The following is a 25,945-nucleotide window of genomic DNA, read 5'->3' as shown; positions in this document are numbered from 1 at the left end:
AAAAAAAAAAAAAAAAAAAAAAAAACACATCATAGTAAAACCAATACCTTCTCAGCTTCGCATCGAAGCTAATATGTATGTTATTTTATATAGTATTTTTTAGGGGTGGTATAAAATACACTAAAAAGTAGTTTTTAGTTGTACCTACGATTATGATGCTAGTAATATAGTATTACTCATGATCATATTTTTGACAAACTTACATCAGTATTTTTTCGTTATATAAATTACTAAAAAAAGAAATCTACATCCTTTAAAAACTTTATTTTTCTTTCTGCAATAGGATAAAGACAAATTTTTTAGAAGACTAACAAGTCTTGTAACCAAAACTTTACATATCTTTAAAAAAAAAAAAATGTAATTATTGTCAATAATAAAATTTTTAATAAATTATATTAGTAGTCATAACAAAAATAATTTACAAAAGTAAATAAAAACAACAATATGTTAAGATTAACATTAATACAAAAATTGTTAGGTCATTGAAACTTAAAATTAATATTATTCCATTATAACAAAAATAAAATAGGTAACTATTTAATAAAGTGATGTACAATTGAATTTTCTTTCATTTTATCACTAAGGCAAGATAAGTAAGGCACAACACAATAAGTCTTAAGGTAATACTGGTCAGTGTATATGTTAATATAAGTGCAAAAATATATTTTTTAACTCATTAGTTGCCCTTTCTAAGATATGCATAACACAATTAATATTATTTTATTCATCAAGGGTATGAATCAGTTATCTGACTTCAATTAACAATTGTATAAAATTTTAATGATGATTTTAGTAATGCGGTTAAAAAAAATATTTTCCTTTAAAATGTAAACTCAGATTCTGATTAGTATGTTCTGATAACATGATTAATTTATCGAACAAATTGACCTAAGAAAGTTTTACATTTAGGGCATCGATGTTCCACGTTCATGAATGAGTCTTTACAAAATGGAATTAAACATGGTCCCCAAAAACATCTGAAATTATTAAAAAGTAAATTAAGACATTAAAATTTTTGTTTTATTGAAAGTCATAATTTAAATAAGGAGACATAGAGATAATGTAAACAAAGGTAATATTAATTTATTTTTACATTATATTTCTTCATGTGTCACCTATGAGCACACCATTGTACTAATGATATATACAGGGTGTTAGTAAATTCAATGTAACGAGTAGTAGGATGATATTCAGTAGGACCTAAAAATAGCGAAATTAAAAACTAAAATTTGCTATTTCCAAAAATGGGGTTTTTTAGGTTCCCCACATCAAATTTTATTTTAATCAAAAATAAATATCACTACAGTATTTCCCATAAAAATCTCATACAAATTGAGCGGTCACTCAATATTTTGTAAATTTCGCGCCCTCCTCTGAACTTTGGGTTCAAAGTTGGAAAAAAAAATCACTTTAGTGTGACCTATCAATTTGTATTAAAATTTTATTGGGAGTCCTGTGATGTAGTTTATTTTAAGTTTAAACGATTACATAACGAGAAAAAATGGAAAATCCACAGATAATGTGATATTTTTTAATTTTACGAGTTTATTTCGTCTTATTATCTATTCAAACCAATTATAATTTTTACCATTAAAACTGTTATAAAATTATGATTTTTTTTTCTTTTTAGGTTGGGAAAATAAAACAATCATAAGATTGAAATGAATATTTTAAATTTTATTACAATAGGATAATTAGAAATAATTATTTTGATGTATTCGGCACACTACTTTTTCCAAAAATTAATCACTAATGAGAATATGGTACATCACTTAGCTTGTTAATATTTATTTAAATGTTTGAAAAATACTGTTCACTATTGAATAGTCACTGATTAAGTTGCAAAAAATATTAGATAACTTTAAAAATATAGCTTCTTTTTTTTTTATGCAATACAAATGCATAAATTGTAGTAAAAACAATTAACCTATAATAAACAAAGAACCTGTATTGTAAATTAATATGACACAAAAATAACAAAAGCAAGATTCTCTCATTTTGTTTAAAATTGAAGTTAATTATATATTTTTTTACTAAATACTTAAAATAATGCCTTCAATGATTAGAATATAATATGAAATTTGAATTATTATTTAGATAAATTTTAAGAATTACAAGTCTTTTTAATGAACTCCAAGATTACTGTGTGTTAGGGTGGCTCTATAGAGGTCAATGTTAATGGTCCGTCATCCTAATTTTGTCTACTTACAAAAAAGTAGTTTGCATTATAAATATGCTTCAGTATAAGCTGTACCCACATGCTCTACAATGTATTATTGCATTAAAATGATTGTAAATCAATAAATACTTATCCCAAAATTTTTATTAACCTATAACACATTTTTATAAAGGCTGAAAATTGGCTATTTTAAAATTTTGATAAAATAAAAATAAAAATAATTCATTTTTATTTTTTATTTCATTTAAGACAAATAATACAAAATCTAGATAAAAATATTGACTAAATTATTAATTTATGAATGTTTTTTATAAATGAATGATTGAACCAAATCCTATTGACAAAACAGTCCAACTATAAAAGAAGTAGTACCTCAATTTTTAATTTTTAAATCCTTCAAAATTAAATATTACCCAAATAAACAACACAACCCACTACACTTGTAAGCTGATGCACTTGGTTTGTAAGTTGTATTTGTAGTGATTTCTTGGCGACAATTGTAACAAACCATTCTAGTGCTATGTGGACCCAATGGAACAACAGTTGTTATTAGTTCATGTGGGGCTTTGATAACTATGGAAAACACAACATGGTTATCATAAATTTTTTAATATTATCTTAATTATAAAATGTTACATTCAGGTTGTGGAGTAAAAGGACTTGCTGGTGGTACACTAGCTTGAAGATTCCCTCCAATAGGTGCTGTTGGAACTATACCTGGCGTTATTTGGCCATTCATGATTCTAATTAACTATAAGCACGAAAATTAAATATTAAAAAAATAAAAGTTGAGATGAAAAAAATCACAGTATAGGTATTTCCATTTAGGGTAATAAGGTCATAGCAACATTTATATATACGCCTATGGCATTCAGGCTGTACTATACAAACGAATCAATGATAACTTATTTTAATCATGAAAATTAATATATTTATATATTAATTAAAGTAATTGCATTATATAATTTCAATTGCCTTAATATTTCAAGAAAAGGTAGTAATACCACAGAATAGATTAAACCAGAATGGACACTGATAAAAAAATTACATGTATTCTTATGAGAGTACGGTAATTTTGAGCTTATGTCGCTCAGTGTTACCATAAAAACAATAAAATAAGTAATTGTATGCATATAATTCATTGTACTGTACAATAATTGTACATCGGCGGTTGATTTGAACTCTAAATGTATTATTTACATGCTAATTATTTTAGAAAATTTGCATAGTAAATTTTTTGGATTTATTTTATTATTATTTCTAAACATATAACACTATTTTAAAACTTTCAATTAATGTTTTCATTATGTGTAATTAGTTTGTTTAATATATTTTTTATTTTATGTATATTTAATAAAGACTTATTTAGAAAAAAAAAAAATTATTCAATATCCACATAATATTAAATTTATTTAAAACATATATTACAATAATTTACAAATATCATATACATAAATAATTTATAGATGAGTTAAAATAGACAATTTCCTATTTTTAATTTTTTTCTCAGACATTAAATTTTTATTTAAAAATTTTATAGCTGTAAATATTCTAAATCTTGTAAACAAATTAATTAAATACAATTTATCAAAACATTTACAAGGGTGGTTAAAAGGTACATTACAAAAATAATTTTTTAATTCGGCTCCAACTCCATCTACAATAGCAAGTGTGGAAAAGTTATTAATAAAAATATTTTCTAATTCATTAATACCAATATTTACCATATATTTTTCATATTTACCAATAAACCATGTTTATAAACATTGTGTTTACAAACAAACCATTAATAATGGTGTTGAACAATGTGACCGTATGTAAAGAAAAAAGGGAATACATTTTTTTTTCTTAAGTGGCTACACTGAGCGACATAAGCTTGTTATCAGCAAAAACTAAGAGTGTCACTTCTGGTTTAATCTATTCTGTGGTATAAGTCTGTTGTGTATACATACATTCATTAATTGAAATTTTATAATCTCTTATACTAAATCTAAATCATTATGTAAAAAAATTACTTTTTAAACATTTTTATTGTTTAAAAAACTTTACTAGCATGCTTAACCCAAAATTAAATCCATATCATTGTATGAGGAAGCTACTTTTTTCTTGTTCTCCCTAAATATTGATTCTATTTAAATAATATGAATTTATGAATTAATACATTTTAAGACGTATACCCTGATTTGAATTTTGGTATACAGCTAAGGAGGTTACAATAAAATTCTATAAAATTTGAATCATAATCTACTCTATTTATTTGAAGACATTGTTTTAGACATAGATATGAAATCACTATTTATGCTAAGGTAAATTCATTGGCCCAATTTGATCAAAAAGTGTGAAGTCTAATTTAATTTCTCCCCACTTCATAAATGTTTCTATGTGTAAAATATATGTAATTTTAATCATTTTTAAAAGGCTATGACAAATTTTGAGGAAGCTAAATTCCCTTCAGATTGTACCTATAAGCAATTTATTTTTTGAAATTTTAAAATAGCCACTTATTTAAACTCTTTCATTATAAAATATTTTGATTATTCAAAAATAACTTTAGAATAAATATTTACAGTAAAAATGGAAAATTTTATATAATTTTTGATACTTGATTGAAACAAATTTCTATGTAACAATTTTTCAAATTTCATATTTTTTTCAGAATATTTTTATAATGAAAAAAAGTTTTGATTTATTTTTGAAATAAGAAAAATCATAGAATGATTATAATAGTAACAATTTATTGTTTTAATTAATTTTAATTAATAATACAATTATTATAATTTTTTAAAAAGGAATTTGACACTTACATTATTTATTGATACTATAAATTGTATGGATTGTTACATAGTCCTTTAGTTTCACCCTGTCCTCAATTTTGTTAACTTACAACTACATATAAGAGTATGTAATAAATAATAAAAATATATTATTAATAACAGTTAATATAAGAATTATAACTATATACTATTAAAACAGTGAATTATATAAATGATTAGGATAATACATAATTCAAACTTAATATCATTATATAATTTCCATTAGTTAAATTCTAAAGGACGGATATTCAATTCTTTTTGTAAATCTTCAATAGACTGTTCCCATCTTTTTTCAAAATAAATATTCAACATAAATTTAGAATTAATTCCTGTTTTTATTGCCCATGGCAAATAGTAATTCATGTATTGTTCCCTTTGTCTTTAATAAGTTAACACATTATTAACAAAAATATAAGAAATTTAATCAAATAAAAATTGCTTTACTTTGACTTAAGACGAACAGCGCCAAAAAGGCCACCACTCATTGTCATGGGTAATTTTGTTTGAAATGCTTCAACCCATTTAACTGTAACTTCTCCTAATAAATAAAGACTAATTATAGCTAACAAAAAGCAATAATAAGCTACAGATTTAATTTTACCTAACATGTTGGTTGGCATGCCTAATATTGTATGAAATAAATCATGCACTTCTCTATATCGTTGCATTACATATGCTAGTTCAACATCATCAATAAACTGAACATAACCTCTAGAGTCTGGAGTAACTTTCTAAAAAAAAATATTATTTATACATATCAACATAATTAAATATTACAATTATTAAAACAACTGAAATTCTTTAATTAAATTCAAAATCAATTAACAGAACTGCTTTTAATTAAAATTCTAGAGATTAATTGGATATATAATTCAAACTTTTCACTATTAAAATTAAAATATACCTTTAGTTAATAATGGTAGAATTCAATCTTTTTAATTAAACAATTATTACTCTATACATGTGTTTTAACCTTTTAAAATATTCTTTATTTAATAAATATAAACCAATAGTTTAACTTCATTATTTTTACTCACATTATCATCTAAAAATTTATAATAAGTAAAACCTAATGAATTTTTAGGCATATTTTGAAGTTTATTCAGATCAATTGTAGATGAGTTGATACGAGGCTGTGATCTAAAAAAAAAAAAAATTTATAAAAATATTGTTCTATCAAAAATTAAATAAAAATATTTTGCTTTTTACAGAGAATCACAAAAAATATAGAGAAAATATTCTATTAAAAATTTTAGTAGATTACAAAAAAATCAATAAATCAATTATTTTGTATTTCACTTCTATTTATAATGCTCTCAGTTATTATTTATTTTAATTTATTGAACTTAAATAAGTGTACTATACATTTTTTAATTAATTAATTAATGTTTTCTAATGAAATATTCACTTGACTCATGTTTAAAATCTAAATGACTCTGTACTACTTAAGTTAAGAACTTGACCATTAGTTATTTAGATATAAAAATTTTAAAAATCTGTTTTATTGTACTTAATTTAAACAAAATCATAAGTTTTTACTGATACAAAAATCTTAGCGATTACATAATTTCAGAAAATTAAAATTAAAATATAAAAAACTATTAACATTTTTTCATTATTACACACTTTCTACATAAGACTTAATATACTTTATCTGTGCACTAAACATTTATACACGTATAAAATTATATAAATAAATAGTAAATTATTAATATTTTATTACTGTAATATTTCAATTCCTTCAGGATTATTAGACATTTTTCTTTTTATATCTTGCAATGCACACATTCCAGTTGTTTCTCCAAAAGTTGCTATCATATCTAATATTTCATTTACATTATTTTTAATTTTTATAAATTGCATTATAAAATATTAATAATATTATATATACTATTAATAATACCAGCTCTACATGGATCAAATAGTGAGATTGTGGCAGAACCAACAGCTAATAACATTTTTTGTATCGGTGTAGTAGAAATATGGTTTTTTTTATATTGATTAGCAAAATCAGACATATATCTTGAATAAGGAGTATTTTTTACAATTTTCTTCCACATATTAAACTATGATTAATCTTAACACCTACAACATTGATTTGAATATTATAAAATTTATTTATAAATTAACTATTTATCTAGCAAAAAGGGAGAAAGCTTTTATTGTACTAAACATCTATATTTTCATGTTCAATTAACTCTCCTCTCCTTAATTAGAAAATCTTAATACCCTCACAACTAATTAATAAGTAAAAGTTCAAAGTTATATTTTACAAGATTATTTTTAACTTAAGTAAAAAATAAATTTATTTGTACGCCTCTATATATTTGTAAATAAATCTCTACAATCATATAAAAAGAGATTTTTTTATTATCTGAAACTATTTAATAAAGCGCAATAATCCCACCCAATGTACTGTATTATCATAGAAAATATTTTTTGTTTGAGGTATGCTATTATCTTATTTTAAAGATTTATTAAGAACTGAGGTTTAGGTGCATTCTGTGTTATCAATTATATTCCTACATCGGATAAAATAATTTTGTTTACATCTTCATTTTCAATTCACAATTATTCCAAAATATTCGATTTTTTCAAAAATGTTTAATTATTTTATTTTTTAATTATCTGTTTATTTTTAAATTCTATCATTTAATGTAATTTAAGATCGATAATTCCTTATTACTTATCGATTAGTTTTGTTATATTATATGAACTCTAGTTACATCACTCAACAAAATTTAACGACTTAATGTTTTTTGTTGTTTTTTTTATATCAAAATAATAAAATTCTGAATTTTTGACTTCATTATGTCGGATAATATGGAAGATGTATGTATAATGATTAAATTTATCCATAATATTATTAAATTGAGAACATGTCTATATAATTTAATATTATTTTATTTTATCATACATGAGTGGCAAAATTATGTTATTTCATCAGTATTTTATTTCTATGAAGTTTATTATTACATTTTTATTTTATCGGTTTTGAAATTAAAATGTAATTTAATTTAAAGTACTTTGGTATTTTTGTCATATATCTAAATAACATTATAGAAATATTTCTTTATAATTAGTAACATTCTTAGGAGAAGATAAAATAGCTTATAGATAACATACTCGGAGAACTATCTCCCACAGTATAAATTAGTGATTTCTTACAAAAATTAATTTTAAAAAAATTTGATTTATTAGTTAATAATTGAAAGATTGAGTAGATTAAAATTCGAACATAGGTTTTATGAACATTTAATTAAATTTTATAAATAGTACACTAGGTGTCCTACTAAGTGACTTACTAATTTGACTATATAAACTAATGTTGAAATTATCAAATCATGGTGGGAAAGGTTCAGTGGAATAATAAGATATTCTGTTTTTTTATTTTCAAAATCAGATTTTGGTGGTTCTAAAACAAAATATAAATAATTTGTTTATCTAAGTATAAAATGATTACAATTATCATTCTGTAAAAATTAAATTTTAAATTTTCTGGCAGTTAAGAAGATATTAAAAAAAATTAATTTTAGAATCTTGAAAAGTTATCAAAAATGTAAATTAACTTATTTTTGCCCTTTTAATTTTAATACAATACAATATATATATATAAGATATATATTATAATATATAAGTTATATATTATAACTATAATACATACCTTTAAGAAATCTGTAAAATATTCTTTTGGTCTTACCTATGATTGTTAGAATGTATATTTTCTAAGTGATATAAGAGAGAAATTCTGAAATCTAAAGGAAAAATAAATACCTTTTAAAGAAAATTTATTTATTTAAAATAAATGTTTATCAGTTATACAGATTTACTTAATGTAAAAACATATTTTGTGTTTTATTTACTCCTTAATACATTTAAAATTTTCTTTTAGAGTCCAAGAGATGCTGGAAATATGTGTCTTGAACTAGCACTAGAAGGTGAGAGATTGTGTAAAGCAGGTGATTGTCGTTCAGGAGTAGCATTTTTTCAAGCTGCTGTTCAAGCAGGGACAAATGATTTGCGGACATTGAGTGCTATTTACAGCCAATTAGGAAATGCATATTTTTATTTAGCAGATTATCCTAAAGCTTTACACTTTCATAAACTTGATTTAGCTTTAGCAAGGTAATTTACTAGAATTAATAGAAAATAGTTTTAAAAATCAAGTTAAATCTCATTAAGAAATGGGATTTCAATGAATAATTCACTCAATAGTTTATTTATTTACCATGAGTGATTATTATGAGATAAAAATAGTGTCAGTGCAGGATACATAAATGATTGCAATGAGATTCTACTAAATAACAATATATATTTTACGTATCATTTCAATAATAACTATTGTAATAATTTTAAAAAATCCAAGTAAAAATTTTCGTCAAAGGATTTGTTGTTAGTTTTCAAATTTCAATGACTCAAAACTCCTATCCATAATTATATCTAATTATATAGTCGTGGACTATTTTTAAGATTTGAATGTTATGAAATAAACTGTATTTATAAATTTTGTTATTCAATTTTTTTTCACTGTAATCTTAGAACACTTGGTGATAAACCAGGTGAAGCAAAGTCTAGTGGAAATCTTGGTAATACATTAAAAGTAATGGGAAATTTTGATGAAGCTATGATATGTTGTAAACGACATCTTGAAATTGCTAGAGAGTTAGAAGACAAAGTAAGTTATTAATTTTTATAAATTTATTATTCTTTTATTGAGATAATAATCAAATAAATTATAATATCTTTAATTTTGTAAAAAATAAATAGGCTTTTGTCAATTTGATAAGCATTTAAAAATTTTAAATTGCCTACATAATATTGCATATGTTATGATCAAAATAATTAAAGATAAGAAAGCTCAACTTTTTTCCTAGAATAGAACAGTTAGTAATCAAGTCTTGGACAAGTGTAATAGTTGTAGTGTATAATCACTGTCCTTATGTATACATATATAAATCTTATTTATATTTAATTTAATCTTAATAGTTAAGCGAAGGAAGAGCTTTATATAATTTGGGAAATGTTTATCACGCTAAAGGTAAACATATTGGTAGAGTTGGACAACAAGATCCAGGAGAATTTCCTGAAGAAGTGAAAGTTTGTATTGAACAAGCAGTTAAATATTACGAGTAAGATAAAAAAATACTTAAATATAGAGTTGAATAATTAATTTAAAATATTTCAATAAATTTAGGGAAAATTTAAAACTGATGAAAGAACTTAATGATCGTGCAGCTGTTGGCCGAGCATGTGGTAATCTAGGTAACACTTATTACCTTTTAGGTAACTTCAAAGAAGCTATACAATATCACGAAGAAGTAACTAATTTATTATAATTCAATTTTATTATTATATAAAATAATTATTAAATTTATAGAGATTAAAAATTGCACGAGAATTTGGAGATAAATCAGCTGAAAGAAGAGCAAACAGTAATTTAGGTAATTCACATGTTTTTCTTGGTGAATTTGAAGAAGCTGCTGACCATTACAAGTAAATCAAAATAATTTTCAAAAATACAATTACTACTATACAGTTATATGTATAATTTTTTAGGAGAACTTTAGTTCTAGCTCAAGAGCTAGAAGACCGAGCAGTTGAAGCTCAAGCATGTTACAGTCTTGGAAATACTTATACATTGTTGAGAGATTATAACACAGCAGTAGATTATCATTTAAGACATCTAGATATAGCTCAAAAATTACATGATCGAATTGGAGAGGGTATTTTTTTATTACGCTTAAAATTTAATAGAAATTTTATTTTTAACTTTGATGCAAAGCTGAAAAGATATTAGTATTACCAGTGTTTTTTTTTTTTTTTTTTTTTATGTCTGAAAATTCACAGCTCTTACTCTAAAAACTTAAATTGTGAATTTGCAAACAAATATTCAAGTTAAAATTTTACAGATTTATAAAAAAAAAATTTTATGATAGTAATATTACATATATTAAATTATGCTAAAATATTTATATAGGAAGAGCTTGTTGGAGCTTGGGAAATGTTAATTTGGCCCTTGGCAATCATGAAAAAGCCTTATACTTTGCTTCTAAGCATTTAGAAATATCCAAAGAAGTAAATAATTTTTTACAAATATTTATCTTATTAGCACTAGGCAATCAAATAATTGAAAGAATTTAAAAGCTTCTTAAATGAATAATTAAATTCATTTTTATCATCTTAAAATGTTTTATTTTCATGTATTTATTTATTTATGACTAGATTGGTGATACAGTCGGTCAAGCAACAGCTCAAATAAATATTGTTGATATTAAAAAATCTTTGGGTTTGTCCAATGGTCAACTTTCACCAGAAAGTAAAGAATTATTAGAAGCTATTTCCAATACCCAACCATCACCTCAATTAAGGCGTTATCGGGTGAGACGTCAAAGCATGGAACAATTAGATTTGCTTAAGGTTTAGTTTTTTTTTTTTTTTTTTTTTTTTTTTTTTTTTTTTTTGGTTTTTTTTTAATATTTAATTTTNNNNTTTTTTTTTTTTTTTTTTTTTTTTTAATTTTTTTTGGTATTATTTTCATAATATAATTGTTTTTTCCTCTCCTTGTTCATGACAAACTGATTAAATTTCTAAATTTTTTAGTCTATTTAATAAGCAACCTATAAGGTTTTCTTTTGGTACTCAAGTAAAGCAGTTACAAGTATACTGAAAAATTATAACTTGCTACTCATTTTCTTCAAATACAAAATATCTGTAGAAAGATAATGTACAATAAATGATATTTATATTTGAATATTTAATTTAGTTACATTGACACGGTACCGTGTTTCCCTCAGCCGCACATCACGTTATCAACCTAAATGAAAGTGTATCGGGATCTGAATCATAAGTGCACGGTGGCCTAGTGTTAAGGTTTGTCTATACGACGCCTTGGGTCNTTAAGGTTTGTCTATATGACGCCTTGGGTCGCGGGTTCTAATCCCGTACCGTGCCTCTTTTTTTCACATGATTTCCGGTACACTTTCTATAACCGGCCGTCAATCCCCAGCGGCCGTGTTAACATCTAAGTTTTTTTATTATAAATGAAAATATACATATATAACTTAATTTTTAAGTTACATTGCTTGGTCAACTTGTGTAGTATATTTAGCTTAGGGAGTGAAATTTCTTTTTGTTTTTTCATTTATATAAAAATAATTTTTTCGGACGAAAATAAGAAGATAAGGTTTGGAAGTATAAATAAATTTATAAATATTTGTTCTCTTTAGTCATAAATGTTTTTTTTTTTTTTTGTATATATATTATTTAAATTATATAAGAATATAAAAATGTTAAACCTAAATTCTTTTTTTCAAATAATACACATTATTTATGATTTATATTTTTACAGTTAACTCCTGATGGCAAAGGAAAAATGAATAATTTGAATGATGATCTACATCAGGCCACATTATCAACAACTAAAAAGGTGTTTTTAATTTATTATCTTACAATAACTAATATTAAACAACAGATAAGCTAAGACTAGTTTTTTTTTATATCATTTAAAAAAGAAGATGAATTAGAGATTAATTTATGTATTCATAATGTTATTAATTAAAATCTACATTTTGTTATGTCTTGTTTTATTTAATAGTTCAGAAAATATGTAAACAAAATGAAATAGTTTTAAGTCATTTAACAAATTTTTTTAGCACAGTAAATATTTTAAATGCTAAATTTTTAAATATTTTTAACATAAAAATCATTAATAGATAATATTAAAATAGACAATTATACTAGGTAGCTAAATAGAACATTTTGTTAAAAGTCAAACTAAAATTTTTTAATATAGCTGTTTAAATAATTATCTTTTTTGTTTTTAGAATGATAAATCTGAAGATGATCCATTTTTTGATTTGTTATCACGATTTCAATCTGGACGAATGGATGATCAACGTTGTACTCTAGGATCTTCAAGAAATTTGGAAGACAAGGAAAATCAAAGCTCTAACAAGCAATCTACTAATTTAGGTAAAAATTTTAAATACTTATATTACTTTGATTTTAATATTGAAACACATAACTTTAAAATAGGAATACACATTGATAGTCAAGATGATTTGTTAGATATGATAGCTGGTATGCAAAGTAAGCGTATGGATGAACAGAGAGTAGAGTTGGAACAACTTCCCGGCATTGCTAAACCAGAAAATGAACAGCAGCCAGATGATAACTTCTTAGAATTATTAATGCGATGTCAAGGAGAAAGGTTAGAAGATCAACGTAGTGAACTCCCTGTTAATAACATAAGTAGTGATGGAGAATCTCAGCGCACACCTAACCGTGGTCCAACAGTACCAGATGAAGATTTTTTTACTCTTATCATGCGTTTACAATCTGGAAGAATGGAAGATCAAAGAGCCAATATAACAATTTCTAAAAAAAGCTCTGATTAGTTGTTCTGTATATTTATTTTTTAAATAAGTATTTTTTTTTTACTAGATTTTCAACTTCATTAGCAGTTTTATAAAAATAATGATTTATTTAAATATTTTACTTAAGTATGATTTTATACTTAAAACTACAGCATTGGTGTTATTTCCTATGTAGTTAACATCCTATACTATATAAATTATTTTTTAGATTGATCATTTATCTAGTGGTTAAGTTTAAATATGATAAACTTGGATATATTTTATTGAAAAGTTAAATTTATTTATATTACTTATAGCTTAGTATTAAAAAAATAAATGTTTATAAAATCAATTAATATTAATCTGATCCTATAGTATTAAATTATGTTATTAACTTTAAGCAGAATACAATATATTTCTAAATTGTATTCTTTATTATATAAATTTAAACATAATTTTTAATATACTTAACAAAACCTGTACTATTTTTAAAACTTATATTTATTTTTTTATTTACAAAATAAAGCCTTGGCAACAAGGGCTATTGGCTACTACATTTAAATACATTTTATAGAATGGAAAGAATTAATACTGTTAATTTGTTTGATTTTTAACAAATAATTAATAATGAAATGCATTAACCCATCAACGCCGAGAATTATTTTTTTTCAAACTTTCTATTTTTTTTACTAAAAACAGATTAATATACAACACAAAAATAAAAAAAATTATTTTTAAATTTTTTGAAAATACGATTTCTGAGATATTGAGTGTCACCATATGGGTACACTCGGCTTTTACCTATTAAATTATTATTCTAAGAACGCGCGATAAAAATAGCAATACGAATGTCACCATATGGGGACGCCAGGCGTTGATGGGTTAAGTACATGAATTTTAATTAAAGTACGCAAAATTATACACCAAGCTCTGATTTCTAAAATCAACTATTTATTAGTAGTTTTAAAATATTATTTTAAAAATACATAATGTAAAAATAATTATTTACATTAATTCAGCATAAAATTAATCTAGTCAAAGAAATAATACATTTCTTATTAGTAAAAGTATTGTAACTCGATTTAAAATTTTATTTTATAATTAAATTTTTATGATAACTGAACAAAATCTAGAATAATAAAATGTTATTTGAAAACCATTCTTATTGCGTGTGAATATTTTGAGTACCACATATAACTAGTTGCTGCAGCTAAACCATACCTGAAAAAATTCAATATTAATAATTTAGTATATATTAAATGTACAAAATTTCCATTCTATTTAGAAATAAAGATATATAATAATATGCAATTATGAATGTTCATCTATAAAATTAAAAAGGTTTAAAAGTATATTTATTTTTGGATATGATTTAAAACCATAACTAACATTTAAGCAATTTACTACCCTCAAAAATAATTCATTAAAAAAGAATACTACTTGAGCTAGGTAATCTAAATTAAAATTTTTTAAATGTATTATAAGTAAAAAAAAAAGTTTTATTCGTTATAAATTTATAATAATTTATAAGTGGGGAAATTATGACACAATAGGCTGTAAAAAATAGCAGACATCCATGATAATACAAGTATGGTAATAATTCTCCCTGGGAGCTATTCAATGGGTTGGTTATGAAAAAAAATTTTCTGATAACTATTTGACATAATAAATAAATAGATTTAAGTAACTTAAACTTCTTGGCTGAGATGGTAAAATAATATTTTTTTGTAACATAATACTATACTTTAATGGAAAATCTATACGGTAAAAAAGTAAAAAATTTCAACAATTCAATATTATTGATAAACCCTAGTAGAAATGTCATTAAAACTTGGTTACTATTTAAAAAATATATATTTTTGAATCATTATTTTTATACTAACCATGTTATGATATATGAAAGATGTTCATTCCTCAAAGATATGTTAGTTTGACCACCAAGTGGTCCACCAGGCACATTATTTTCACTAACTACATCAATTAAAATAGGTTCTGACTGAACTAATTTTGACATAGCATTTAAATCCCTAAAAACATAAAGTTTAAATAACTAATTAAATGTCAAAATAATCATGTTAATAAGTTATGAGAAGTGACTAATGAAGATACGTCAGAAAAAAGAAAAAAATTTTAAGACTGTAAAATAGAGGACATACAATGTGTAATATAGTTGCTAGTTGTGTAAAGAATACTCCAAAGGAAATTGTGGGTGAGAATAGGAAACAAGAAAACCTGGTGGTGAGATGAGGACGTTCAGAAAATTTTAGAGAGTAAAAAAAAACAGTTCAAAATATGGCATAAGAGCAAAAGAAGAGAAGATTGGATGAAGTATAAATGCTTGAGCAAAGAAGACAAGTGTGTGGTAAGTAAGGTGAAGTTTAAAAGATATGATAAGTTGTATGATAGGCTAGGACTAAAAAAAGGTCTAAAAATGTAAGGTATACAAAAAGTGAGGTAAGAGGATGCTAACAAGCAATGATAATGTGAAAAAAAGATGACAAGATTATTTTAAAAAAATTACTAAATGAAGAAGAATATCCAAAAAAGACATTAGAGGATATTTAATGAAACAAAGGATAAGTAGATTTAATTAGTGAGAAAGAGTTAAGGGAGGCTGTAGCATCAATGAAAAATAATAAAGCAGTAAGACCAGATGAAATGCCAGTAGAAGTATGGAAAATATTAGGCGGTATTGGCATAGGTAGTTGAAGGATATTTTTAATAAAATCTTATGAGAAGAAAAAATAGAATGGAGAAAAGATTGGAGGAATAGTATTGTGGTATCAATATTTAAAAGCAAAGGAGACATACAAGATGTAAAATCAAAGGCATAAAGCTTATGAGCCATAGTATGAAAATTTGTGAAAAGGTAATAGATAAGATAATAGGAAATGAGACGTCAATATCTAAATAGCAGTTTGGATTTATGCTTGGAAAGTTAACGATGGAGCAATTTTTTTTGTGTAGATAACTAATAGAAAAATATAACAAAAAGAAGAAAAAGTTGTGTATGGTATTTATAGATTTGAAGAGAGCATATGATAGAGTAGTAGAAGAGGTTTTAAAGTGGACATTAATGAGAAAAATAGTCTCAATAAGGTACATATATATAATAGAAAATATATGTTATGGAAAAAAATTTCGGCCATTATTTTGTTTTTATTGTGAAAACGGACATCAGTTGATAAAAAAAATTTGATTTTTATAAAAAAATTCTTTTTTATATTTTCAATTATATAATGCTATAAGTTTTTGAAAAATATATGGTTCTATACAATTATTTTATGATAAATACTACTTATATACCTTATTCATTCAGTATACTTTTTTTTAAATAAAACCATATTCCTTTATATATTTGTTCATATATTACACTTATAACTATTAGTTATAAGTTATACTACTGCTTTACAATAATATATTTACCCAAAAATGTATATGGGAGTTTAGCCACATGCAAACTACTCCTATGATTATAATAATTAAAAATATAAGCTAAACAGTAAAAACCCAGCACAGTAGGGATGTGGCATAGTTGGGTGAAGTATAATGATACCTAACAGTGATTAAAATCTCTATCATAAAAAACGCTTAGATGCAAAAATTATAAAATATATTATCCGTAAATTATATTTTTAAACCTAAGAACTACTAATCAGAATATAATTAAGGGAATAGGAGTTCATGTTGCTTTTATAATTATGCACCGATTTTTTAGAATTAAACACTATCTACAGATTTGCATCTAAATGTTTTTTATGATAGTGATTTTAATCACCATTAGGTATCATTATACTTGACCCAACTATGCTACGTCCCCACTGTGCTGGGTTTTTACTGTTTAGCTTATATTTTTAATTATTATAATCATAGGAGTAGTTTGCATGTGGCTAAACTCCCATATACATTTTTGGGTAAATATATTATTGTAAAGCAGTAGTATAACTTTTAGATTAAAAGTTATTAATCATAAACTCTCCAATTTATTTATAAAAAAAAAATATTCGCCGATATAGAGTTAATACTCAAAAATAAAAGTATTTAATTTTGAAAAATCTAAAATTTTTAGATTTCATTTTTAATAAAAATGGTTTAATTAATAAATAAATGATTTTTAATTTTCTTTTAGACAGCTGATAAAAAGAAATTTTATAATATTAAATACTTATATAAACCAAGCAAGTATTTTAAGTTAAAAATTATAACCTGTAGGAAAAGAAATGAGAATCTGCAACATTTTTAGTAACAAATTGAGGTCTGGGTTCATTTAAACGTACTATTCCCTCTAATTCAACTTCACCTGACACTTGACCAGACATCCGTGATGTAGAGTTTTTATTTTGCATTGAAACCCAACCACGATTAACTAAAATCGTTAATCTAAAATAAGAGAATGTTTAATTTATGTTGAATATAATATAGAATTCACTTACGGTTTGTCAGAAAGTTTAAATGGTGTGATTACATTATAACCACTTTGAGTATATCCAGATACAGAAAATAAACCACTTCCACTACTGGATCCTCCATCAACTAAACAAGATCTAGGACCCAAAAATATTTCTTTTGAATGATCAAACTCACCTTTAACTTTTATTCGACAATACTCAAGATTTTTAATATCTTCAATACTAATAAAATAAAAACATAAACTTTTCATATAGTTATAATTGAATTACTTTCAATTACTCTTCAGGAAAATCAATAGCTGGTAATGTAGTTTTTGTTTTAAGCTCATCTATAAGACTTTCTTTCCATATTTTGCGTTTAATTTGCCATGTACCAAGCCCAAAAGCAGATATTGGAATTACCTAATAAATTTGAGTTCTATAAGTTATGTTGAATAATAAAAACTAAATGATTGCATTAAACAATTACAAAACTCTTACTAATAAAATCCAACCTATATCATTATTATTTTTTCTTCTACTAAATGAATTCAATTTTAATGATGTTTTGGAACTTGCACAATACTTTGTAATAACAGTGTTCTGAATCATAACAATAGTAAAGTAAAAATGAATATAAACAAAAAAAAAACTTTAAACTTACAATTAATTTTAACTCAATCATTTTTTTTGGATAAAAATTTAAAAAAATCTTTCTTTTTAACATAGTTACTCAGTATAGATTTTTTTAATTTATATATTGAAACGCTCTTTTACAGAAAATTATGAATAGAGGAATTATTGCATAATATGTAACTACAGTTAATTTATTAGTTATTAATTTGATAGTTCTAATTTATTTTTCAATTAGAATTTAAAACACATAAAAAAATATGCATGATGCTAACTGTATTTCCAAATGTCTGTGAAAATCATAGATATAAATCAAAATCCATATTGATAGCTGGGTTAGGTGAGGTAACTTTGTTCCATAAATTTCTAGTCCCAATTAACATTTGTTCAAACAAATTTTTAGAATAAAAGTTCAATAAATTAAAGAAGACTTAGAAAAAATAGTCTTTGGAACAAATAGATCATGAATAAAAAGATAAATGTAAATTAATAAATTTGGAACAAATATTTTTGAAATAAAAAAATTTTAGACAAATGTTATTTTGTACAAATTAGTAATGGAAAAAAGTAAAAATTTTAATTGGACCTAGTTAATTAAAGACATTTGTTTCAATAAATATGAAATTCAAGTTATATTTATTCTAAAAATATTAAATAATAATAATAATAATCAAAATATCTTACCTGTTCTTCAATTATAAATTTTATTTCTCTTTTGTCGAGCACGTTATAAATTTCTTTCCAAGAAATGTCATCGTGAGTTTCTTGCTCGCTCTGAATTAAACCTTAAACTTAATCCATATTCCTTTTGGAAATTTGTGCGTAAGCATCGTTCTTCTTTATTTATTCCCCGAAATTTGTCCTATGAAGGCTCTACTAGTAAAAACCTATAGAAACAGCTAATCTCTTCTCCAAATACTTTTCTTCTGTTTATACCCCGGTCTCTGTCACTCCCTCTCCTATTAGTCCTTCCCATTTTCAGTTTTCTCTTCTTTCCAGCATACATGTGTCCATAATTGAGTTACACAAATCATTTAATTCTCTCCGTAACATAAAATCTCTCGGTCTTGATGGCCTTCAGGGTGATTATTTATTTAAATTATGAGACGGGGAAATCCCCCAAAAAATTACAAATTTAAAAATCTCTAATTTTCGACATTTTTTCAATTTTTTTACTAAAAACTGGCATAAATTTTTCAAAAATGTACATATCAATATATTTTTTTTATAGATATCTTAGATATTTACCTATCTTTTGATATATTTATGAGAACATTTGACCCCTTACACCAAAGTTAAAAAAAATGTAAGATTTCCGTGAAGAAGTTCTTGATTTTACATTTTTTATTGCAATTTATATTGCTATAACTTTTGGAAAAATGTATGGATCAATATTATTATTTTTTTATAAATAATTTTTATATACCTCTTTCATCTGCCACACTTTTTTTTTAAATAGGATCATATCCCTTTATATAAGGTGGGTCAAAACTTTTAACATGCGTATTTAAACTATGCGTATTAAAAGGACATTTTAAATTAATTTTGGAAAGTGTTCCGGAAATACTGACACTTTTATATATACCTTAAATTAAAGTAATATACTTTAATTTGAAAAAAAAAATTTACCTCTGGATTTGTCTTCATGGTGAAAATGACTACCGTATTTAAAAATATGCTATTTTTGTGTTAAAATTCTGGGATTTGTATTATATTTTATTTTAAAATACGCGATAAAAATAAAGAAATAGACAACTACTTTATTATTTTTATAATATCTCCATAAAAATTACAATATTAAATTATTGAATATCAATTTCATACTCAATTTAATTATTATAATTATTATTTATTCATATATTATAATTATAAATCAAATAACTAATCGGGATAAAATTAAGAGAATAAGAGTTATTGTTGCTTTTGAAATAATCTACCAATTACTTAAAATTAAACACTATCTACAGATTTGTCCCGTCGTCCAAACCACGAGCCGCCACTATTGGTCTTAGTGATTTTAGCCCTGTAATTTCTCAATAATAATAAATAGCTGCTAATGAAAAGGATTAATAGCAGTGACTGCAATTTTATTTATCAATATTATTACTTTTCTAACCTCATTTTAACTACGACAAATTACTAGGTTAGATTTAATGTTTTTTATTTAATTAGATTGACTATTAGAACTCTTTTCCTTCTTCTTCTTCTTCCTCGCCTTCATCCCAACTACTTGGGGTCGGCCACCCTTATCTTAAATTTCCACTTGACACGATCTCCCACATCATTTACGCTCACATCAGTTGTCCTCAAATCGCATTCAATAGCATCCTTCCATCTCTTGTTTGGTCTTCCTCTACCTCTTCTTCCTTCAACATTAATTTCTATAACTGTTCTTACAGCTTCCGATTCTGCTCTTCTCATAACATGACCAAACCATCTAAGTCTATTTTCTCTCATCTTATCCACGATTGACGCTATACCTATTATATTCTATCTTTTCTAGTCACTCCACTCATCCATCTAAGCATTCTCATCTCTACTACACTCATGAACCATACATCATCGCTGGTCTTATTACAGTCTTGTAGAATTTACCTTTCAGCCTCATTGCAATTCTTTTATCACATAAGACGCCAGACGCTTCTCTCCACTTCAACCACCCGCACTTAATCCTATGTCTTACATCCTCGTCAATACCACCACTCTCTTGCACAAATGACCCTAAATACTTAAAACTCTCCATCTCTCCAATCACGTCCTCGCTTATTGTCACTGACCTCCTCATTATACCTATCTCGTGTTCTCCTTTGTTACTCTATAACTCGCACTCTTTATACTCTGTCTTACTTCTACTTATTCTTAAACCATTTTCTTCGAGAGCTGATCTCCACAACCTCTAGCCTTTGATTAATTTCCTGCCTATTATCTCCTATTAACACTATATCGTCAACAAACAACATGCACCACGGCACCTCTCCTTGTATTTCTCTTGTAATTTCATCCATCACTATAGAGAATAAGTAAGGGCTTAAAGCAGAATCTTAGTGCACTCCTACTCTTACCCGAAAACCTTCTGATATCCCTCCTACGCTTTTTACCCTGGTACAAGTGCCATCATACAGATCTTCTATTATATTAATGTACCTTTTTGGGACTCCTTTTCTCATTAATGCCCACTTTAAAACCTCCCTCGGTACTCTGTCATGCGCTTTCTCCAAATCTATAGTATTTATAGATAAAGCTTTTTTTCCCCTAAACTTTTCTATTAGTTGCCTCACACAAAATACTGGCTCCATTGTCGACTTACCGGGCATAAATCCAATTGGTTTTTAAATACCAATTGGTATCTCATTTCTTATTTTCTTTAATATTACCTTTTCCCAAATTTTTATACCATGACTCATAAGCTATATGCCTTTATAATTTTCACACTTCTATGTATGTCACATTTACCTTTAAATATTAGCACCACAATACTATTCCTCTATTCATTTGGAATTTTCCCTTCTAATAAGATTTCATTTAAAAGTTCCTTCAACCACCTTATGCCAATATCGCCTAATATTTTCCATACTTCTACTGGCACTGCATATGGTCCTACTGCTTTATTCTTTTTCATTGATGCTACAGCCTCCCATACCTCTTTTTCACTAAATCTACCAGTCCCTTATTCCACGAGATATCATCTAATGTTTCTTTTGGGTACTCCTCATTCAATAATTTTTCAAAATACTCCTTCCACCTTTTTTTCACATCATCATCACTCGAGAGTACCTTATTATCAACACTTTTTATACACCTTATATAATGATAATCTTTAGACCTTTTCTCTCTTATCTTTGCAAGTCTATAGATTTCTTTCTCGTCTTCCTTTGTTCCTAGCCTATCATACAACTCATCGTACCTCTTAAACTTCGCCTTACTTACTGCACACTTGGCTTCTTTGCACAAGCGTTTAAACTTCATCCAATCTTCACTCCTTTTGCTCTTCTGCCATACTTTGAATTGTTTTTTCTTACTTTCTATGATTTTTTGAATGTCCTCATTCCACCACCAGGTTTTCTTGTTTCCTGGCATTCTACTCTCATTCTCACCAACAATCTCCTTTGCAGTATTCTTTACACAGCTAGCAAATCTATTCCACACATCATTTATGTTTCTCGACATTCCACTCCGTCCTCTCTTTTTCATTTTCCACCACCGGATCTTCGATTTTTCCCCTGTGTGTTCTTCTATTTTTGTTTATTCTCTTTCCGGTACACCACAACTCCATTACCATTAGTCTATGTTGTGTAGTTACACTCTCGTCTGGTATAATTTTACAATGTTTTACTCGCTTTACGCTCTCTCTCTTCCACATAAAATAATCCATCTGTGGTCTATTCCTCCCACTTATATGTTATATAATGGTCTTTCCTCTTTCTAAAATAAGTATTAACCACAACAAAATATAGTATTTAAATATAATTATATTCGTCGTGTGGGTGTTTTATTACCCATCACCGACAACTGCGAGAACACTTATAGTCAACTTTTTTTTTATTTGAGTACTATCTACATAGTAAGGTATAATAAGAAAATAGTCAAAATTAAATTTTTTTTTTTACAGTGTTTTCGTGTGTAGCTATTGTTCCAAGATGATTCTCATTTTGATGACTTTCAGCTTTGGTCAGATCTAATCAATCTTGATTAAGAAATAGTGTCGGTCTGGAACCTTGGAAATGATCCCGGAGGCAATTTTTCTTAATGACCTTCAGACAATTTTCTCAGTGGTCCAGCGAGAAAAAAAAATATCAAATTTAATGAGGGCGTCCTGAGCCAGCCCGACACTGCGAAAAGATGATTATTTTGTTAATGTTTTTATCTCGTTAACTTAACGTATATCCTACAAATACAAATGTATTGTTTTATAAATACAAAATGAAGTTTTTTTAAAAATTGTAATTTATTTTATACGTACTTTTTAAAATATGTAAGCATATTCCTAAAAAATAAAAATCACATAATAAAATAATACACTATATTTTTAGCTTCGATGCAAAGCTGAGAAGGTATTGGTTTTACTATAATGTGTTTTTTTTTTTGTATCTGTTACACCACTTTTTCTCAGCTATCACCGAACCGATTTCTTTCAACGATACGTTAAAAGATCACAAATCGTATCTAGTCGAAGACATTACCTTCAAAAATTAAAAAAAAATTCCCTTGTTCCACGTAAATGGGGGAACCTCCAAAAAAATTACAAATTTAAAAATCCCTAATTTTCGAAATGTTTTCAATTTTCTTTACTTAAAACTGCCATAACTTTTTTAAAAATGAACAAATCAATATAATTTTTATTTATATATGCTTAAGGTCTTTACCTATCATTTCGTATATTTTTTTTTATAAATCTGACCCTTTACCTACCCACAGGGGGAGATTTAAAATGACAACTTTTTCACAAAAAATTAACTTTTTCAACTTAATTTTTGAAAGTGTTCCGGAAAGTCTGACACTTTTATATATATCTTAAATTAAAGCTAATGTATGTACTTTATTATTGAAAAAAAAATTTCGGACTTTATTCTGTCTTCACGATGAAAATGGCTACCAAATGCTATTTTTATGTGAAAATTCACGATTTTATTTTTTACATATTTAACACTGTTGATCCATACATTTTTCAATAAATTATTTATTGAAAAATGTATGGATCAACACAATTATTTATGAAAAATAATATTTATATCCCTTTTTCATTCGACATACTTTATCTTAATCAATATATAAATAAGGAAATAGCAGATCATGTAGCTTTAGGAATAATCCACCAATTTTAAGATTAAACACTATCTAAGATTTGCATCGAAGCGTTTTTTATGATAGTGAATCACTGTCAGATATCATTATACTTGATCCAACTATGCCACGTCACCACTGTGCCGCGACCCCCTGTCCAGGGGTTTTTAACACGCTTTTATTAGTTTCACGTGGTGTATGTTTGTTGTTTGTTTGTAAGTTTGTAACTCTCCAAACGCCACGCGTTATCGCATATTCCGTTGTCTAGACTAGACTGTTATACGCATTCACCCCTCCCCACGCCTCGCTCAAAATACGGCGGTACACTATTCCTATAAAAATTTATTTTTAGTTATCGTACCCGTACACGCGTGCTTGTCATCAATATTATATATATGTAAACAAATTTTTATTTTGACTGACCAATAACGCCCGCGTCTAATGCGCCTTACGTATATATATATATATTCCTACCGCCGTTTATACCTCGGGTATAACGTTAGTCCGACCCGCCCGGCCATAAAACACAGCTATACTTAGTGCATGATACTTTTACGTAGTTAAGTCGCATTATTTGTATAAATATATATATTCTAATTACTATTAAAATTAATATATTAACACGATTTATTCTAATTAAGAGATATAAAGTATTCATTCCGATTACGAGGGATGATTTCCGTATCGTCATTTTTCGTCACTACCTCCACGTTCCGGGAGTGAGTAATTTACGCGCCTGCTGCTTTCCTTGGATGTGGTAGCCGTTTCTCAGACTCCCTCCCCAGAATCGAACCCTGATTTCCCGTTACCCGTAACAACCATGATATTGATAGTAACTACTATCATAACATGAAACTAAAAAGTAAAAAATAAATATAGTTTAAAAAACTAAAAAAACACGCTTTTAAAGTACATCGAACTAAAAAGTTAAAAATAATTTTTAAAATAATTATGAACAAAAAATACTAGTATTATTGTGATAAAAGCGTGGGTGCTTTGTGCCATATTTTTCGTATATTGAGCGCCCGACGCTTTTATCACAATAATACTAGTATTTTTTGTTCATAATTATTTTAAAAATTATTTTTAACTTTTTAGTTCGATGTACTTTAAAAGCGTGTTTTTTTAGTTTTTTAAACTATATTTATTTTTTACTTTTTAGTTTCATGTTATGATAGTAGTTACTATCAATATCATGGTTGTTACGGGTAACGGGAAATCAGGGTTCGATTCTGGGGAGGGAGTCTGAGAAACGGCTACCACATCCAAGGAAAGCAGCAGGCGCGTAAATTACTCACTCCCGGAACGTGGAGGTAGTGACGAAAAATGACGATACGGAAATCATCCCTCGTAATCGGAATGAATACTTTATATCTCTTAATTAGAATAAATCGTGTTAATATATTAATTTTAATAGTAATTAGAATATATATATTTATACAAATAATGCGACTTAACTACGTAAAAGTATCATGCACTAAGTATAGCTGTGTTTTATGGCCGGGCGGGTCGGACTAACGTTATACCCGAGGTATAAACGGCGGTAGGAATATATATATATATACGTAAGGCGCATTAGACGCGGGCGTTATTGGTCAGTCAAAATAAAAATTTGTTTACATATATATAATATTGATGACAAGCACGCGTGTACGGGTACGATAACTAAAAATAAATTTTTATAGGAATAGTGTACCGTCGTATTGTGAGCGAGGCGTGGGGAGGGGTGAATGCGTATAACAGTCTAGTCTAGACAACGGAATATGCGATAACGCGTGGCGTTTGGAGAGTTACAAA

The 25,945-nt window shown here is 26.0% G+C and overlaps 4 protein-coding genes across 9 annotated transcripts; 1 reads left to right on the top strand and 3 right to left on the bottom strand.

Moving 5' to 3' along the window:
• Positions 1-381: 381 nt before the first annotated feature.
• Positions 382-2,924, bottom strand: LOC126906414 (LITAF domain-containing protein-like). Its single transcript, XM_050687022.1, has 3 exons — positions 2,816-2,924; positions 2,593-2,752; positions 382-977 (listed from the first exon to the last, which is right to left on the bottom strand). Exons 1-3 carry the CDS (start codon positions 2,916-2,918, stop codon positions 872-874), a joined length of 369 nt encoding a protein of 122 aa, XP_050542979.1. The 5' UTR covers positions 2,919-2,924; the 3' UTR covers positions 382-871.
• On the bottom strand, positions 2,818-7,393 carry LOC126906410 (ubiquinone biosynthesis protein COQ4 homolog, mitochondrial). 4 transcript variants are annotated; one of them, XM_050687014.1, is made up of 7 exons: positions 7,166-7,393; positions 6,884-7,077; positions 6,716-6,812; positions 6,030-6,132; positions 5,594-5,723; positions 5,437-5,530; positions 5,079-5,371 (listed from the first exon to the last, which is right to left on the bottom strand). In XM_050687014.1, exons 2-7 carry the CDS (start codon positions 7,050-7,052, stop codon positions 5,215-5,217), a joined length of 750 nt encoding a protein of 249 aa, XP_050542971.1. In that variant the 5' UTR covers positions 7,053-7,077; positions 7,166-7,393; the 3' UTR covers positions 5,079-5,214. The 4 variants fall into 4 exon arrangements, with proteins under 4 accessions (XP_050542974.1, XP_050542971.1, XP_050542970.1 ...); XM_050687017.1 differs by lacking the exon at positions 5,079-5,371 and adding an exon at positions 2,818-2,930 and having other exon boundaries at positions 6,884-7,393; XM_050687013.1 differs by having other exon boundaries at positions 6,884-7,393.
• A 156-nt stretch (positions 7,394-7,549) lies between these two features.
• Positions 7,550-13,600, top strand: LOC126906394 (G-protein-signaling modulator 2). Of its 3 annotated transcripts, none has more exons than XM_050686993.1 (12): positions 7,550-7,824; positions 8,885-9,117; positions 9,532-9,667; positions 9,979-10,121; positions 10,187-10,310; positions 10,370-10,485; positions 10,549-10,715; positions 10,970-11,067; positions 11,215-11,409; positions 12,341-12,418; positions 12,816-12,963; positions 13,060-13,600. In XM_050686993.1, the coding sequence occupies exons 1-12, from the start codon at positions 7,804-7,806 to the stop codon at positions 13,386-13,388; spliced, it is 1,788 nt and encodes a 595-aa protein (XP_050542950.1). In that variant the 5' UTR covers positions 7,550-7,803; the 3' UTR covers positions 13,389-13,600. The 3 variants fall into 3 exon arrangements, with proteins under 3 accessions (XP_050542950.1, XP_050542951.1, XP_050542949.1); XM_050686994.1 differs by having other exon boundaries at positions 7,553-7,824; positions 11,215-11,370; positions 13,027-13,600; XM_050686992.1 differs by having other exon boundaries at positions 7,553-7,824; positions 13,027-13,600.
• A 500-nt stretch (positions 13,601-14,100) lies between these two features.
• Positions 14,101-18,806, bottom strand: LOC126906407 (surfeit locus protein 1). Its single transcript, XM_050687011.1, has 7 exons — positions 18,399-18,806; positions 18,236-18,337; positions 18,036-18,157; positions 17,780-17,977; positions 17,553-17,726; positions 15,230-15,373; positions 14,101-14,567 (listed from the first exon to the last, which is right to left on the bottom strand). Exons 1-7 carry the CDS (start codon positions 18,459-18,461, stop codon positions 14,492-14,494), a joined length of 879 nt encoding a protein of 292 aa, XP_050542968.1. The 5' UTR covers positions 18,462-18,806; the 3' UTR covers positions 14,101-14,491.
• Positions 18,807-25,945: the final 7,139 nt, after the last annotated feature.

The sequence above is a fragment of the Daktulosphaira vitifoliae genome, unplaced genomic scaffold (assembly GCF_025091365.1).
Source record: "Daktulosphaira vitifoliae isolate Bord-2020 unplaced genomic scaffold, ASM2509136v1 Scaffold_4, whole genome shotgun sequence".
Classification (NCBI taxonomy): Eukaryota; Metazoa; Arthropoda; class Insecta; order Hemiptera; family Phylloxeridae; genus Daktulosphaira; species Daktulosphaira vitifoliae.
This window is presented reverse-complemented; position numbering and strand designations above follow the sequence as displayed.

What these genes read in the sequence shown, in the direction of transcription:
- LOC126906414 (XM_050687022.1), bottom strand. Translation starts at nt 2,918, where the DNA reads ATGAATGGCCAAATAACGCCAGGTATAGTTCCAACAGCACCTATTGGA. An exon ending in TTTTACTCCACAACCTGAAT is followed by an intron (nt 2,753 to 2,815) that starts GTAACATTTTAT and finishes TGTTTTCCATAG; the next exon opens with TTATCAAAGCCCCACATGAA. An exon ending in GGGTTGTGTTGTTTATTTGG is followed by an intron (nt 978 to 2,592) that starts GTAATATTTAAT and finishes TAATAATTTCAG; the next exon opens with ATGTTTTTGGGGACCATGTT.
- LOC126906410 (XM_050687013.1), bottom strand. Translation starts at nt 7,052, where the DNA reads ATGTGGAAGAAAATTGTAAAAAATACTCCTTATTCAAGATATATGTCT. An exon ending in GAAGGAATTGAAATATTACA is followed by an intron (nt 6,133 to 6,715) that starts GTAATAAAATAT and finishes TTTTTTTTTTAG; the next exon opens with ATCACAGCCTCGTATCAACT. An exon ending in ATAAATTTTTAGATGATAAT is followed by an intron (nt 5,724 to 6,029) that starts GTGAGTAAAAAT and finishes ATTTTTTTTTAG; the next exon opens with AAAGTTACTCCAGACTCTAG.
- LOC126906394 (XM_050686992.1), top strand. Translation starts at nt 7,804, where the DNA reads ATGTCGGATAATATGGAAGAT. An exon ending in TGTCGGATAATATGGAAGAT is followed by an intron (nt 7,825 to 8,884) that starts GTATGTATAATG and finishes ATTTTCTTTTAG; the next exon opens with AGTCCAAGAGATGCTGGAAA. An exon ending in CTATACAATATCACGAAGAA is followed by an intron (nt 10,311 to 10,369) that starts GTAACTAATTTA and finishes TTAAATTTATAG; the next exon opens with AGATTAAAAATTGCACGAGA.
- LOC126906407 (XM_050687011.1), bottom strand. Translation starts at nt 18,461, where the DNA reads ATGTTAAAAAGAAAGATTTTTTTAAATTTTTATCCAAAAAAAATGATT. An exon ending in TCTCATTTCTTTTCCTACAG is followed by an intron (nt 15,374 to 17,552) that starts GTTATAATTTTT and finishes TTATGTTTTTAG; the next exon opens with GGATTTAAATGCTATGTCAA. An exon ending in CTTTCATATATCATAACATG is followed by an intron (nt 14,568 to 15,229) that starts GTTAGTATAAAA and finishes GAATTTTTTCAG; the next exon opens with GTATGGTTTAGCTGCAGCAA.